This window comes from Schistocerca gregaria, chromosome 10, assembly GCF_023897955.1.
Source record: "Schistocerca gregaria isolate iqSchGreg1 chromosome 10, iqSchGreg1.2, whole genome shotgun sequence".
NCBI classification, from domain to species: Eukaryota; Metazoa; Arthropoda; class Insecta; order Orthoptera; family Acrididae; genus Schistocerca; species Schistocerca gregaria.
The window spans coordinates 167,813,466-167,828,112 of NC_064929.1; the positions used below are offsets into that span (position 1 = coordinate 167,813,466).

The window sequence follows — 14,647 nt, forward strand, 5'->3', positions numbered from 1 at the left end:
GTTGCTAGCGCACATATTTTAATCTAGTAGTAATAAGATTTTTAGGGAGTTAGTGATCTTAGAAACATTGATGACAGAACCCTGGTTCCATGAACAGTTGAGTGATACCTGATCTAAGTGTATCTTATTTTCCAGTAAATTTAAGGAGAAACTTATTTAACTAACATTATGTTGTTTTTGATCATTATCATGCCTAGTTTGTCAGGTTAGTTAATGGAGGTGAGCTTAAAAAAATCCAGTGTAACTAGGACTGGATTTTAACTGAATTCTCGCTTCTAGAAAAAGTGCTCTTGTTCCGTAACAACCCAGGTGCTGTTTGAAACTGCTCCTTGAATTGATCATCGGAAACAGGGCCCTGCAAAGAGAGCACACAAAACAAAGGAACTCACAAAAGAAAATGTCTCTCCGGAAATCGAAGAATTTTTAAGTAAATATCCTTAATCCTGCTGCTATCTTCGGATCAGTATGATTCGGAGAGGAGTTTTTTCTTCCATAAACGGTTAAAACACGTAACCTACACAACACCCAATGCAGAGAGCACGTGGTATTCAAGAACAGATTACGATTGGATTATGGGTGGCCCCCGACACTCGATACGCTTGAATGTCAATCACAAAACAATTTTAATCGGAGTGTAATACTTGTTTCGCTGTTCATTCTATATAGCTCAAGTGGAAGAAAATTGTTTTCTTACTCGTCTTACATCGTAATTTCTTACATTTGTATCCCTTGGGTGCATATGACCCAGGTGCTTAAAAATTTACAACATACTCAAATACCGCTAGTACAGGTTTATTTCTAAATATGCATGACATGTATTGTAACGTTTTTTCTCTTTATAACGATGCTGGTATCTACTTGCTTATTGTCGAAATGTGTGAAGTTACATAACAATGTAGGTCGTTTATTACTTACAAATTGGGAAACATTTTCGGTACCCGTAATATTTTATCAACTGTTTGTTGTGGACGCAATTCATGTGTGTGAGGTAGCAGTTTCTGTGCGGCTATCGTGACGAACCGATTACTTCTAACGTTCAGTTGCCGGACACTGTGGCCGAGCGGTTCTAGGCGCTGCAGTCCGGAACCGCGCTGGTGCTACGGTCGCAGGTTCGAATCCTGCCTCAGATTTTAAGTCCCATAGTGCTTAGAGCCGTTTGAAACCTTTTTTAACGTTCGGTTGGCAGAATTAGTAAATGCATCTGACAGCGAGGAGAGTATCTGTGTATCTGAGTCAGAAGACACTTGAGAATTGGTTCGGCCTACTTCATACTGAAATGGGGTGGCGGTGCATGTGTCTTAGAAGTGGAAGAGCACGCAGTTCAAACGCAATACAACTGACTCCTGGTCCAACAAGATGTGATATCCAGAATAAGATGATATAAACCCCCTTTTCAGGCTGTTATGAACCACGATATTCGTACGTCTAATGGCGTGGAAATATTGAGCGTCGAAAAATGTATAGTGACACCTGAGAAGAATTAGACTAAATGACATTTGAAGCTTATACTGGTTTGTTACTGATGGTTGTTCAGTATATATTGTGTGCTAAATTAAAAAAAAGGCTCTACGGGATTCAGAAACAGATAAAGCCGTCTTTCCTGCAGTGTTTCAAAAACCGTCCTGTTGCATTCCATGTATGTTACGCTTCGACGACAAGTCTGGTCGAAGAGCAAATGGCACGTTAGCATCTGTGAGAACTCTGTGGGGAAAGTAAGTGGAAATACATTCGAAATTGTGCAGGTTGTTCCAGGAGGAATGTCCAACGTTCAGGGACATCACAGGAACGGTCATTAGAAGCAAAAGTGTGTAGAAAACATGGGCAGTAAGGTGCAAATTTTAAGATCTATGAGCACTTGTTCATCTCCGCTACTATGAAACTCATCTTCTCAACTGAACAAGTGTTCGTAGCAGGTGAGGCATGCATGTTAGAGCCCCCGCTCACTAGACTATTTTTTGTTTTGTTTCTCCATACTCCCCCCCCTCCCAAAAGATGTAAACCGAAGCGCTTACAGTAGTTCAGATGTATCTGACAGTACTGGAGAAGCGTTCCAGAGCCCATGTTTAATAGACATTTTTGCTTCGAATGATTGTTTCTGTGGTATTCCTCAATACTGAACATTACTCCTAGAACACCTTGCATAACACTGCAACAAGTGTAACGGTAGATAAGCAAACAGAACCTAAATTTGAAATTATTGTACCTTTAATATTTTATGAATATTATTCCCTTAAAAACCAACTGTTGTCTTGGCTCATATGTATAGACCTTTTTTAAACCGGGTTAAACCAGCATCTAAGCGAAATTCTCTCCTATTTTGGAGCACATACACTAACGCATTCCGTCGCCGAAACAGGAAAATTAATATACTGTTGGCGTGGCCATTTTACGCAGTATGTATCAACAATTATTTGTTTTTTTTCTGCTTTAGGCGTGCTACAATTTAAGACTGTTTTACTGCTGACGCGTTTCGCTTTTATTTCGAAAGCATTATCATTGCCCTTAAACATGGTGTGCACTCGACAGGTTGTCACTCTTATCTGAGTTTGAGGATGTTACACTACATCTATCGAACTCAAGGCCACTGGTGTGGCTGTCCAATATCATGCACGCTCGACTGTCTCACCACTGTTTAGTGGATATTAAATTCGACTCGCACACTCTCCAAGACCAACGCCTCTTGATCGAGGGCCTACCACCGTGAATTGCTGTAGGCTGGTAGACAGCACTTCGGAGTCCGTTTTCCGATCCCCATCACCGATTCCACATCCTCCCGTTGTACGCGTAAGTCGGTGGGGGAGAAGAGGAGGGAGGAGAGGAAAAGGAAACTGACAGATAAAAATCTCAACACGGAGGAGCAATTGCGTTGAATAGGAGGACGTCAACCAACTGGTCTGCGTGCTGGACACACTGGACCAACACCTGGAGTTAAGATCTGAGGTGTGGTTTCGCATGACAGTAGGAGCACGTTCGTGGTTATACCACGCACCTTGGGCGCAGATTTGTACACCTGTCTGGTAATTGGACCTTCTGCACTGCCATTTATGAACAGCATCCCAGGGGGTGTTTTCCAACGGAATAACGCTCACCCACCTACCGCTGTTGTAGCCAATCATACGCAGGTTCGAATCCTGCCTCGGGTATGAATGTGTGTGATGTCGTTAGGTTAGTTATGTTTCAGTAGTTCTAAGTTCTAGGGGACCGATGAACTCAGAAGTTAAGTCCCATAGTGCTCAGAGCCATTTGAACCATTTGTTGTTCGTCAGTAAGGGCCAAAGGTACTAACCGACCTCCCTGTCATCCTCTGCCGCTAGGCGTCGTTGGATGCGGATATGGAGGGACATGTGGTCAGACACCGATCACCCGGCTGTTATCAGCTGCCGCTACATCTTAATCAGGCAGTTCCTCAGCTGGCCTCACAAGAGCTGAGTGCACCCAACTTGCCAACAGCGCTCGGCAGACCCGGTCTTTGACTCATCCAAACGCTATGCCCGATAGCGCTTAACATCGGTGATCTGATGGGAATCGGAGGTACAACTGCGGCAAGTCCGTTACCCCAGGTTCTTGTACCCCGACGTTTAAAACACATGTCAGTGTATTTCCTGACAATATTCAGTTTCATACAAACGCAAGTAATCGTCGATTATGTCTCATGGACGTAACTATGTACGGAATAGCAAAGCGACATATAGAAAGTCGTTTCTTAGGTTACAACTGAAGCAACTATTAAAATTTTGATAACGATGTAGACCAAACCAATGAATTAGAAGTTGTACCATCACCAGGATTCGAACCCAGATATTCTGTTGTCTACGCAGACGGGCCCTCAGTTACATCACACTGGCGCGACACGGACTACCCTAACACATCTGCCTCACCGATACAAATTTCAACTGATGCCTCAACTCATTGCTGTTCCCCTTACAAACTTGCATCAGTTTTGCCAAGGCTCTCCGATACTGGAATACGACGTTAGCAATGAGGGAAATAGGATCAATCCTGTCTATATCTCTGGTGTAGGTGGCATATTAATTGTATATACTTGATGTATATATTTGGAAACAGCAATTGGCGTGTGTGTTGGAATTTATGTGGGCGAGGAAGAGTACTGATGGTTGTCTGTGCAGTAGTCGTATCTATAGTGACAGTATGGCGTAACGGACAGCGCATCTGCGTAGTAAGTAAAAGACCTAGATTCGAATCCTGATGACGGCAAAAATTTTAATTAATTGCTCTGGCCTACACCATTATCACAGATAAATGCGAGATTCGATATAACTCATGAAAAGAACTATATATGATTAATAAAACCATGTAACACTTGACTACAGGGTACCTCAAATATCTTCATAGCGGTCTTCTTTTATTGATTATCTTTCTGATAAAGCGAAAATGATACAAAGTATTGTATTTCTCCATAGAGTATGATACATCCGCCGTGGAATTTCGCCTATGCGAGAGTGGATACACTAGCAAAAGAACGCTTTTGAGTTTCAGCATTTCTGCTTTTTCCCCAAATAATTTAAGACGAATGCTGGAACGAAACGGAAGAGGTTAGGAAGCGCGCCGTATCATGGACACCTGTAGAGGACTGCAGTGAAAAGCTTTCCTGCATGCTGTGAATATGTAATAGAAGTTACGGTGATTTGAATGATTTTATACTGGCAATCGGTTAAAACGGCTAACACCAAAATAAACTGAAGTAACTGGTTGAGAAGTAAGTGAATTTGTCTACCAAGAAACATAAAAGATGCTAGTTGGTCACAATACTCTCGAAAGTAGTCGTTAGTGGTAAGTTTCCTATAAGAAATTAACAGAAACCTTGCATAGCTAATTATGCCTTCTAAATGTATCGACGTACAAAATAATTTTGCACTTTACATTTAACTATTTCGATTAGAAGCTTAGGACGACGACACCGTTGATGATCAAGGACAATTTGTCATGTGCCTTAGTACATTCTATGCGTGCAAATTTTTTGTAGTCTCTCTCATGTTTCAGATTCATATTCTCTTAAAAGTGTGGTTCGTGAAAGAATATTCAGTACCTGTGAAAGATGGTGGAATGATGAACTCAAAATACACTCCTGGAAATTGAAATAAGAACACCGTGAATTCATTGTCCCAGGAAAGGGAAACTTTATTGACTCATTCCTGGGGTCAGATACATCACATGATCACACTGACAGAACCACAGGCACATAGACACAGGCAACAGAGCATGCACAATGTCGGTATTAGTACAGTGTATATCCACCTTTCGCAGCAATGCAGGCTGCTGTTCTCCCATGGAGACGATCGTAGAGATGCTGGATGTAGTCCTGTGGAACGGCTTGCCATGCCTTTCCACCTGGCGCCTCAGTCGGACCAGCGTTCGTGCTGGACGTGCAGACCGCGTGAGACGACGCTTCATCCAGTCCCAAACATGCTCAATGGGGGACAGATCCGGAGATCTTGCTGGCCAGGGTAGTTGACTTACACCTTCTAGAGCACGTTGGGTGGCACGGGATACATGCGGACGTGCATTGTCCTGTTGGAACAGCAAGTTCCCTTGCCGGTCTAGGAATGGTAGAACGATGGGTTCGATGACGGTTTGGATGTACCGTGCCCTCGACGATCACCAGAGGTGTACGGCCAGTGTAAGAGATCGCTCCCCACACCATGATGCCGGGTGTTGGCCCTGTGTGCCTCGGTAGTATGCAGTCCTGATTGTGGCGCTCACCTGCACGGCGCCAAACACGCATACGACCATCATTGGCACCAAGGCAGAAGCGACTCTCATCGCTGAACACGACACGTCTCCATTCGTCCCTCCATTCACGCCTGTCGCGACACCACTGGAGGCGGGCTGCACGATGTTGAGGCGTGAGCGGAAGACGGCCTAACGGTGTGCGGGACCGTAGCCCAGGTTCATGGAGACGGTTGCGAATGGTCCTCGCCGATACCCCAGGAGCAACAGTGTCCCTAATTTGCTGGGATGTGGCGGTGCGGTCCCCTACGGCACTGCGTAGGATCCTACGGTCTTGGCGTGCATCCGTGCGTCGAAGCGGTCCGGTCCCAGGTCGACGGGCACGTGCACCTTCCGCCGACCACTGGCGACAACATCGATGTACTGTGGAGACCTCACGCCCCACGTGTTGAGCAATTCGGCGATACGTCCACCCGGCCTCCCGCATGCCCACTATACGCCCTCGCTCAAAGTCCGTCAACTGCACATACGGTTCACGTCCACGCTGTCGCGGCATGCTACCAGTGTTAAAGACTGCGATGGAGCTCCGTATGCCACGGCAAACTGGCTGACACTGACGGCGGCGGTGCACAAATGTTGCGCAGCTAGCGCCATTCGACGGCCAACACCGCGGTTCCTGGTGTGTCCGCTGTGCCGTGCGTGTGATCATTGCTTGTACAGCCCTCTCGCAGTGTCCGGAGCAAGTATGGTGGGTCTGACACACCGGTGTCAATGTGTTCTTTTTTCCATTTCCAGGAGTGTATACACTTTAGCTTTTAAGGGACTAGGAAGATATAAAGTACATTGAGATGGCGAAAGTCGTGGGATAGTGATAAGTATATATAAAGAGAGCGGTAGTATCGCATACACGAAGTATAAAAGGGCAGTTCATTGGCTGAACTAACATATGTACTCTTATGATTTACGCTGTAAGATTTCCTACGGAAGTAGCAAACTCTCGCAGCTGAAAATAGACACACATGATATCTCATTTCGGAAATGGTTAAGCAATTCAATATTCTGAGACCCACATTTCAATACTGTATCGAGAATACGAGATCTGAGGTATTTCCTTTCGCCACGCACAACATAGTGACCGACGGCTTGCATTCAACGACCGAGAACAGCAGCGTTCGCGTAGAGTCGTCAGTGCTAACAGACAAGCACCACTGCGTGATACAATCGCAGAAATCAACGTGGGATATTCGATAAACATATGCGTTAGGATAGTGCAGGGAAATGTGGAGTTAATGGGCTATGGTAGCAGACGACCGACGCGAGTGCCTTTACTGGCAGCACGACATTATCTGTAGCGCCTCTCATGCACTCGTGACCACATAGGTTGGACCCCAGAGGACTGGAAAATAGGGACCTGGTCGGATAAGTCGGGACTTCATTTGGTAAGAGCTGGTGATAGGGTTAGTGTGTAGCAAACCCCATGAAACCATGGAACGAAATTGCCAATAAGGCACTGCGCTGTCTGGTGGGTGCTCCATAATGACATAGCCTGTGTTTACATGGATCGTACTGGATCCTCTGGTCCAAACAAACCGATCACTCACTGGAAATGGTTATGTTTGTCTCCTTGGAGAGCGTTTGCAACCATTCATGGATTTCGTATTCCCAAACAACGATGGAACTTCTACGGAGGACGATGTGCCGCCACGCGGGATTAGCCGACCGGTCTTAGGCGCAGCAGTCATGGATTGTGCGGCTGGTCCCGGCGGAGGTTCGAGTCCTCTCTCGGGCATGGGTTTGTGTGTTTGTCCTTAGGACAATTTAAATTAAGTAGTGTGTAAGCTTAGGGACTGATGACCTTAGCGGTTAAGTCCCATAAGATTTCACACACATTTGAACATTTGAACGATATGCCACGTCAGGACATTCTGGAGAATTCCGGAGAATTGAAACTTCCTGGCAGATTAAAACTGTGTGCTGGACCGAGACTCGACCTCAGGACCTTTGACTTTCGTGGGAAAGTGTTCTAACATCTGAGCTACCCAAGCACGACTCACACCCCGTCCCCACTGCTTTACTTCCGCCAGTTCCTCCTTATTTGCCCACATAGACTGCCCGACATGAATCCCATCGAACATTTATGACACATACCAGAGGGGTCCGTTCGTGCACAAAATCCTGCACCGGCAACACCTTCTGAATCATGGGCGGATGTAGATGCAGTAAAGCTCAATATGCCTACAATGAGCTCCCGAAGACTTGAGGAGCCCATGTCCCGTTGAGATCCGACACGATATCAGGTGGTATGCCAAGACTTTCGCTTCATTGTATTCGGTAGCTGTAAACTGAATATATTTAGTTTAGAACTGTGAAAGATGGTGCCAAGATGAAGAGTGAATATTCAGATTCAATTATAAAGAGCTCATTCTGTTTTCATCAAATAACCATTAAGGAGTAAGCTATTTGATCTGTATTGACACCAGTGAGTTAATGCTGACCTGGAGCTTTCGCTCAGTGGTGCAATTACTTTTTTTCCATACTTCGTTACGAAATCAAAGAGACTAAAATAATGGCTATATAAGTAGTATGTCAATCCGTTTTAATGCACAAATACAAAACAATTAACTGACCCGCTTCAACAGTTAACTTTGGCGCTGGTTTTAAAACAGCATCCCGAGGCAATATACAATCGTAGTAACATGTCCAAAACCTGTGACACAGCCTGAAGCAGAAGTCTGGAGAAATTCAAATTACCAAGTGAGGCAAAAATTATGATCGTGTCAATTGTTGCTAAAGTGTAAGCAGTTCGTCTCTGTTCGTGATTGCGAAAGTGTTAACTGTGCAGGATGTTGTGCATGAACTGACCTCTCGATAATGTCCCATGGATGGTCGATGTGATTAATGTCGGGCGATCTTGGTAACCCAGTCATTCCTCAAACTGTACAGAATGTTCTTCAAAGCTGTCGCAAACAGTTGTGGTCTGGGGCCATGAAATCATTGCCTAGGGACATGAAGTTCACGGATTACTGCAACTGGTCTCCAAATAGCCGTACATAACCATTTGCCGCCAATGATAGGTTCAGAAACTTCCTGGAAGATTAAAACTGTGTGCGGGACCGAGACACGAACTCGGGATCTTAGGCAAAGGTTCCCGAGTTCGAGTCTCGGTGATGCACATAGTTTTAATCTGCCAGGAAGTTTCATATCAGCGCACACTCCACTGCAGAGTGAAAATCTCATAATGGTAATGAAGATTCAGTCTGGCCAAAGAAGCCAGTCCATTCCATTTAAACACACCCTATACCATTATGGAGCGACCACCAACTTGTTCACAACTTGAATCCATGGCTCAGTGAGCCTCGAACCCTACCATATGACTCCTCTCATCATCAGGACACGGCTTTCCAGTCGTCTAGGGTCTGACTTTATGGCCACGAACCCGGTAGGTGCTGCAGGCGATGCCGTGCTGTTAGCAAAGGTAATCGCGTCGGTCGTCTGCTGCCATAGCCCAGTAACGCCAAATTTCACCGCACTGGTACGTACGGCTTACGTCCCACATTGACTTCTGGGTTTATTTTACGCAAGGTAGTTGGTCTGTCGGCTTTGACGACTGAAGGCAAACGCAGTTTAAGTGAAGGACGTCGGCCACTGTGTTGTCCGTAGTGAGAGGTAACGGCAGAAATTTCGTTTGGTCAGTACACCCTTCACACTGTGGATCTCGGAAAATCGAATTCGCTAACGATTTCCGAAATGGAATTTCCCACGAGTCTAGCTCCAACCATCGTCTCGCCGTCAGAATTTGTTAGCTCCTGTCGGGCGGCCATAATCACGTCTAAAGCTTTTGCACATGAATCGCCTGAGTGCAAATTACAGCTACGCCAATTCACTGCTCTTTAGTGCTTTGCCGGCCGTAGTGGCCGAGCGGTTATAGGCGCTTCAGTCTCGAACCGCGCCACCGATACGATCGCAGGTTCGGATCCTGCCTCGGGCATGGATGTGTGTGATGTCTTTAGATTAGTTAGGTTTAAGTAATTCGTAGTTCTAGGCGACTGATGACCTTAGATGTTAAGTCCCATAGTGATCAGAGCCATTTAAACCATTTTTGTACTTTGTGTGTGGGATACTGCCGCAATCAGGTTATGTGCATATCGCTACCCTATGTGTTTTGTCACCTCACTCTATACGTCCTACTCATCGAGACTGTACAGGATGTGTCCCAATTTCGTTAGGAGTGTAGCTACGGAATAAAACGTATTACGTTGAAAAATCACTGTCTTTGTTCAAAAAAGTCTCTCCCTGAATCAAAATGCAGCTTACACCGGATTTAAAATTAATTGGAGTTGCACTTTGTACAGCAGTGGAGTTTTCTCGGGTGTCCTTAATCACAGCGGTGTTCTTTCAATGCCATCTTCAATCTGCGGAACAATCCGAAGTTTTTTGGGGCCAAATCTGACGAATACGGTCGGTAATCCAGGACCGTGATCCATTCGCTGGCCAAACGCTCGCGCACAATCTTCGCTTTGTGGGCTTGGTTGTCAGCATGGAGGAGCGACCAGGAACCTGCCAGGTCGAATTCGACGAATACTTGCGTACAAACGCTGGATGGCTCAAGGAAATTGATGTTGCCTTACTGCTCCACCGCCATTTTCCGACGAGTGTCAGACACGTAGTGTTCCATCCGCGACCAGGATGACTTCGGCAGCTATGCTGTTTTTGAAACTTCAAAGATCGTAACGCCGCACTGCAATTTGGAATTTGACCCAAGTGGTCCTAATGGAACTGGGACACACTGCGCATATGATCTGCTCTAACAGTACTTGAAAATTTTAGCACTTGTTTGACCAGAAAACCTTCTGTTCACAGGATTATGGAGGTTCTGGAGAAGATGGTAGGAGATGGCCATTCCGCTATCCTCTGCTGGAGTGAAATCACACAACGGGGTCTCTGGCAGGGAAGCTGCCGTTACAGGACACAGTGTATTGACTCCAGTCCTAATTACAGATTACTGATATGTGTTACACAGTGGCATCATAGAATACGGTCCCCGTGACTTGGAGGAAACCTCAAGGCAGCTTACCGCCAAACAACGAAGAGTCAACGAATGCCGACCTGCCGCCGTGTCATCCCCTGCCTTGCGGTGTCACGTGGATGCTGTTTGTAGGGGCATATGGCGAGCACACCGGTCTCCCAGCCGTTTTGCAGACTTTCCAGACGGCGGAGCCGCCACTACTCGTTCAAGAAGCTCCTCATTTGGTATCACGAGGCTGAGTGTACCACGAACCAGTCCTCCCACTAATGAAAAAATCCAAAGCAGTACCGTGTATCGAACCTGGGACCTCCACATCACATAGTCAACAAAGATAACTAAGCAGTAATTCACCCGTCGGTCTCCTATTCCACGAAAGCCTGTACATATTCAATGACTGGGCACCTCGCCTCTCCAACAGCCAAACCTAAACTTAACCACAAATGTTTCTATAAACACCTCCACTGGCTCCTCAAGGTTCAGGCGATTTTGTGCTCTTGTGGAGAAGAAAGCGACGCAGATTAGCTTTTCTTCAGGCGCCCCAAACTGCAAGGAAGTACTACAGTTCTTTCACGTGAACTTGTGAAGCTTTGCCATCCAGCGCGGACCTGCGTGACACTTTTGTTAGCAACACCGTGTGACAGACTGTCTAGATTAGATTAGATTAGATTAGATTAGATTAGATTAGATTCAGGTTTCGTTCCATAGACCAAAAAAATGTGATGATTCTCGTGGGTGTGGAACATGTCAGACAGTGTAACATAAAAAGATAAAAGATTTGAGTATAATACTTATTGCACTTCATCTGTCAGGGGAGTGTCGAAGCAGGTGAATACAATGTGGTAAAAAGGAACAGCTAATATTTACAGAGTTAACACACTGTCAGAGCGAAACATTGTTATGCACTATTAATAAATTTATCATACACAAAATACCTAATCTTCACTTTTGTGACCAAGTGCTGTCAAAACTGAAATGTAACAGGCATTTTTACTTAAGCTGACTCAAGAGTCTCTGTTAAGATATTCGTCTATAGAGTAGGAGTTGTCTATCAAAAGGTCTTTCATACTCTGTTTAAACCGTGCTTTATCTTAAATCAAGATTTTAATGGTTGCTGGCAGTTTATTGAAAATGTGTGTTCCTGAATACTGGACTCCTTTTTAGACCAAGGTAAGTGATTTTAGGTCTTTATGTAGATCATTCTTATTCCTAGTACTGATACTATTTATTGAGATATTGATTGGAAATAAAGATGTATTACTTGCAACAAATTTCATTAAGGAATAAATATACTGAAAAGCAGTGGTTAGACTACTAAGTTCCTTGAACAGTTTTCTACATTATCTTGACTTTACATAGTTCAAATTGCTCTGACCACAATGGGACTTAACATCTGAGGTCATAAGTCCCCTAGACATAGAACTAATTAAACCTAACTAACCTAAGGACCTCACATACATGAATGCCCGAGGCAGGATTCGAACCTGCGGCTGTAGCAGCAGCGCAGTTCCGGACTGAAGCGCCTAGAACTGGTCGGCTACTATGGCCGGCTACTCTTGACTTCACACTACATGCTTTTGGACCCTAAACACATCAGATCGGGTTGACGAGTTGCCCCGGAATATGATGGTATATGACGTAATAGAAAGAAAGTAAGCAAAGTATGCAAGTCTTTTTTCACTTGTATCTCCTACATCTGAAATCATTCTCACTGCAGATACAGACTTGTTTAGGCGCTTAAGCAATTGTGTGGTATCCCCTTCCCAACGGAATTTATCATCGAGTTGTAATCCCAGAAATTTAACACTATCAACCTCTTCGACGTGCATGTCTTCATATGTTATACACGAGGTGGAAGGAAATCTCGTATAGGTTCTGAACTGCATATAGCGGGTCTTCTCGAAGTTTACTGACAGCGAACTAGCTTTAAACCACTTATTAATATCAATGAAAATTTTATTAGCAGTTATTTCTATATCTGTACTTATCTTGCTACTTATTGCAGTGTTTGTATCATCTGCAAACAAAACAAATTTATCATCTGGCAGTTTAGCAGATGATAGGTCATTAATGTTTACAAGCAAAAGCAATGGACCCAAGATGGAACCTTGAGGAATATCACATGTAATTAATTCCCAGTCAGATGAAGACTTCTTACTGCACAGATATTTCGCAACGATATTTAAGACAATGTACAGATTCACTTTTGCCACAAGTATCTGCATGTAACACCAAAATATCACAAACAATGGGCTACACAAAAGTGTTTTATACCATCTGCATTTATACTGTTTTCATCTATCTTAGCTATCTGTGTTTTGTTTTCAGCATGAGACAATATAAGTATGTTTGCGCACGTTTATGTATGTATGTACGTATGTAGTGTGTGTGTGTGTGTGTGTGTGTGTGTGTGTGTGTGTGTGTGTTTAGAAACAAATAAGTATCCTGACACTGATGCTGTGTCAGTATAGTTCATTTAAGAGTAAGCTGGCTGTATGGTATAAGGTACAGGTCAATAAAAAAAATAATCATCCCAAAGCGAGCTAAACATAATACGCCTGCAAATCTGTGTGTCTCCACTTTAAATTCACGCATTCAACTGCTGTTTCGTGAAATCTTGAGAAATTCGCCATCGCAGTAATCAATCTCCTCTGTCGTTATATCGCTCCTCAGAATTTTTACTCACAAGAATGAAATATGATATGTTTAACTTAAAAAGGAAAGAACCTAAGAAAGAAAAAGAAACTGGAGGTCTCTGTATAGATTTCTGACTGAGCCATTTCACATGTCGGAGGAAAGTAACGGCATACACCTCCGGAAGGACCATGCTCAGTAAATCACACCTTCAACTGAACAACTTCACCTTCCTATGATACTGTCTAAATCAATAAAATAAGCAAACATCTATGATTAAATGACTAGAGGTCACAATAAACTACTGGACATCTAAAACACAAAAAAATTATTGTGTGTTTTTTGTAATAATAGCATCGTTCTAATACGAACTTCTGCAACCAAGTCTCAGGAGTTTGCTTCTTATTTTAGCCTCATTAATTTTATTTGTTTATGTATAACCATCTTCATCGTACCTTTTCATGGAATCACAAACAAAAAAATATTCTTTATCATCTTCAAGCAGAGTTAGGCTTTAGACAAGTACGGTAAATACCTGATATGAAAGATGCGATCAGCTGAGTAACGTTTAAGACGTGAGTGAAGAAATAATACGAAGCAACTCACATCCACAGCCGAGGTTATTAAAACACGCCTGTAGAGCTCGACCTGGGGGGTAAGCCGATTCGAATTCTGATGGAGGAAAATTTTCACTGCGTCTATTTGACCGGCAAGGACAGGACAGGTGATGGAGTAAACTTCCTGATCAACAGTCCTTGAGTCAATGTCCTGGATTAAAGTCCAAACCTCTGCACAGTGCCTCATGTAGTGAAAGCATGTGGCGCTGTTGTTGGTGGTCCGTCCACTGGATGAGGATGTGAAGCCCAGTGGCCCCCTTGGTGCTATACAAGCGGAATAGGCTGTGTAGCAGCATTCGGTTTCACCCTCCGCCTTCCTTTCATCTATAACAACTCCAACACTGTACTGCACAAACATTCACCACAGACATCCATACACCCGAGACACATACACACTCTGTATTATGCTGGAAAAAGTCGACTGTAAACCGCCCCCACGAGTACCTTGTCATGAGCAGCGGTGCAGGATTCCTACACCTGCTCCCCCAAAATCATTCCCTCAGTATGGGAAACTTTGACTTGGATATAACGCTTGAAATAAGGAATAGTGATATATGTGCAATTAGTAATTTAGCTTCTAAGTGTTGGCTTCTGTTGTCTTTGCTGTATTCCCTAAGTATATTTATAAGATGTTACAATTTCACATCAAGAAACTTTAAAAGACGATTAATCACAGACATGAGGG

General features: G+C 44.1%; 1 protein-coding gene and 1 long non-coding RNA gene across 4 annotated transcripts in view; one reads left to right on the plus strand and one right to left on the minus strand.

Moving 5' to 3' along the window:
• Nucleotides 1-11,387, plus strand: part of LOC126293359 (uncharacterized) — a 299,009-nt gene extending 287,622 nt beyond the window's left edge. For all 3 annotated transcript variants that reach the window (XR_007552274.1, XR_007552275.1, XM_049986565.1), the window contains one exon: nucleotides 10,549-11,387. Coding sequence is in view for 1 of the 3 variants with exons in the window: in XM_049986565.1 (XP_049842522.1) it covers nucleotides 10,549-10,735 (187 nt within the window). In the remaining 2 variants the exon portion in view is untranslated. The remainder of the gene's footprint in view (nucleotides 1-10,548) is intronic.
• The window catches only part of LOC126293363 (uncharacterized), a 1,719,051-nt gene that overhangs the window by 973,027 nt on the left and 731,377 nt on the right, over nucleotides 1-14,647 (minus strand). The window lies entirely within an intron of this gene.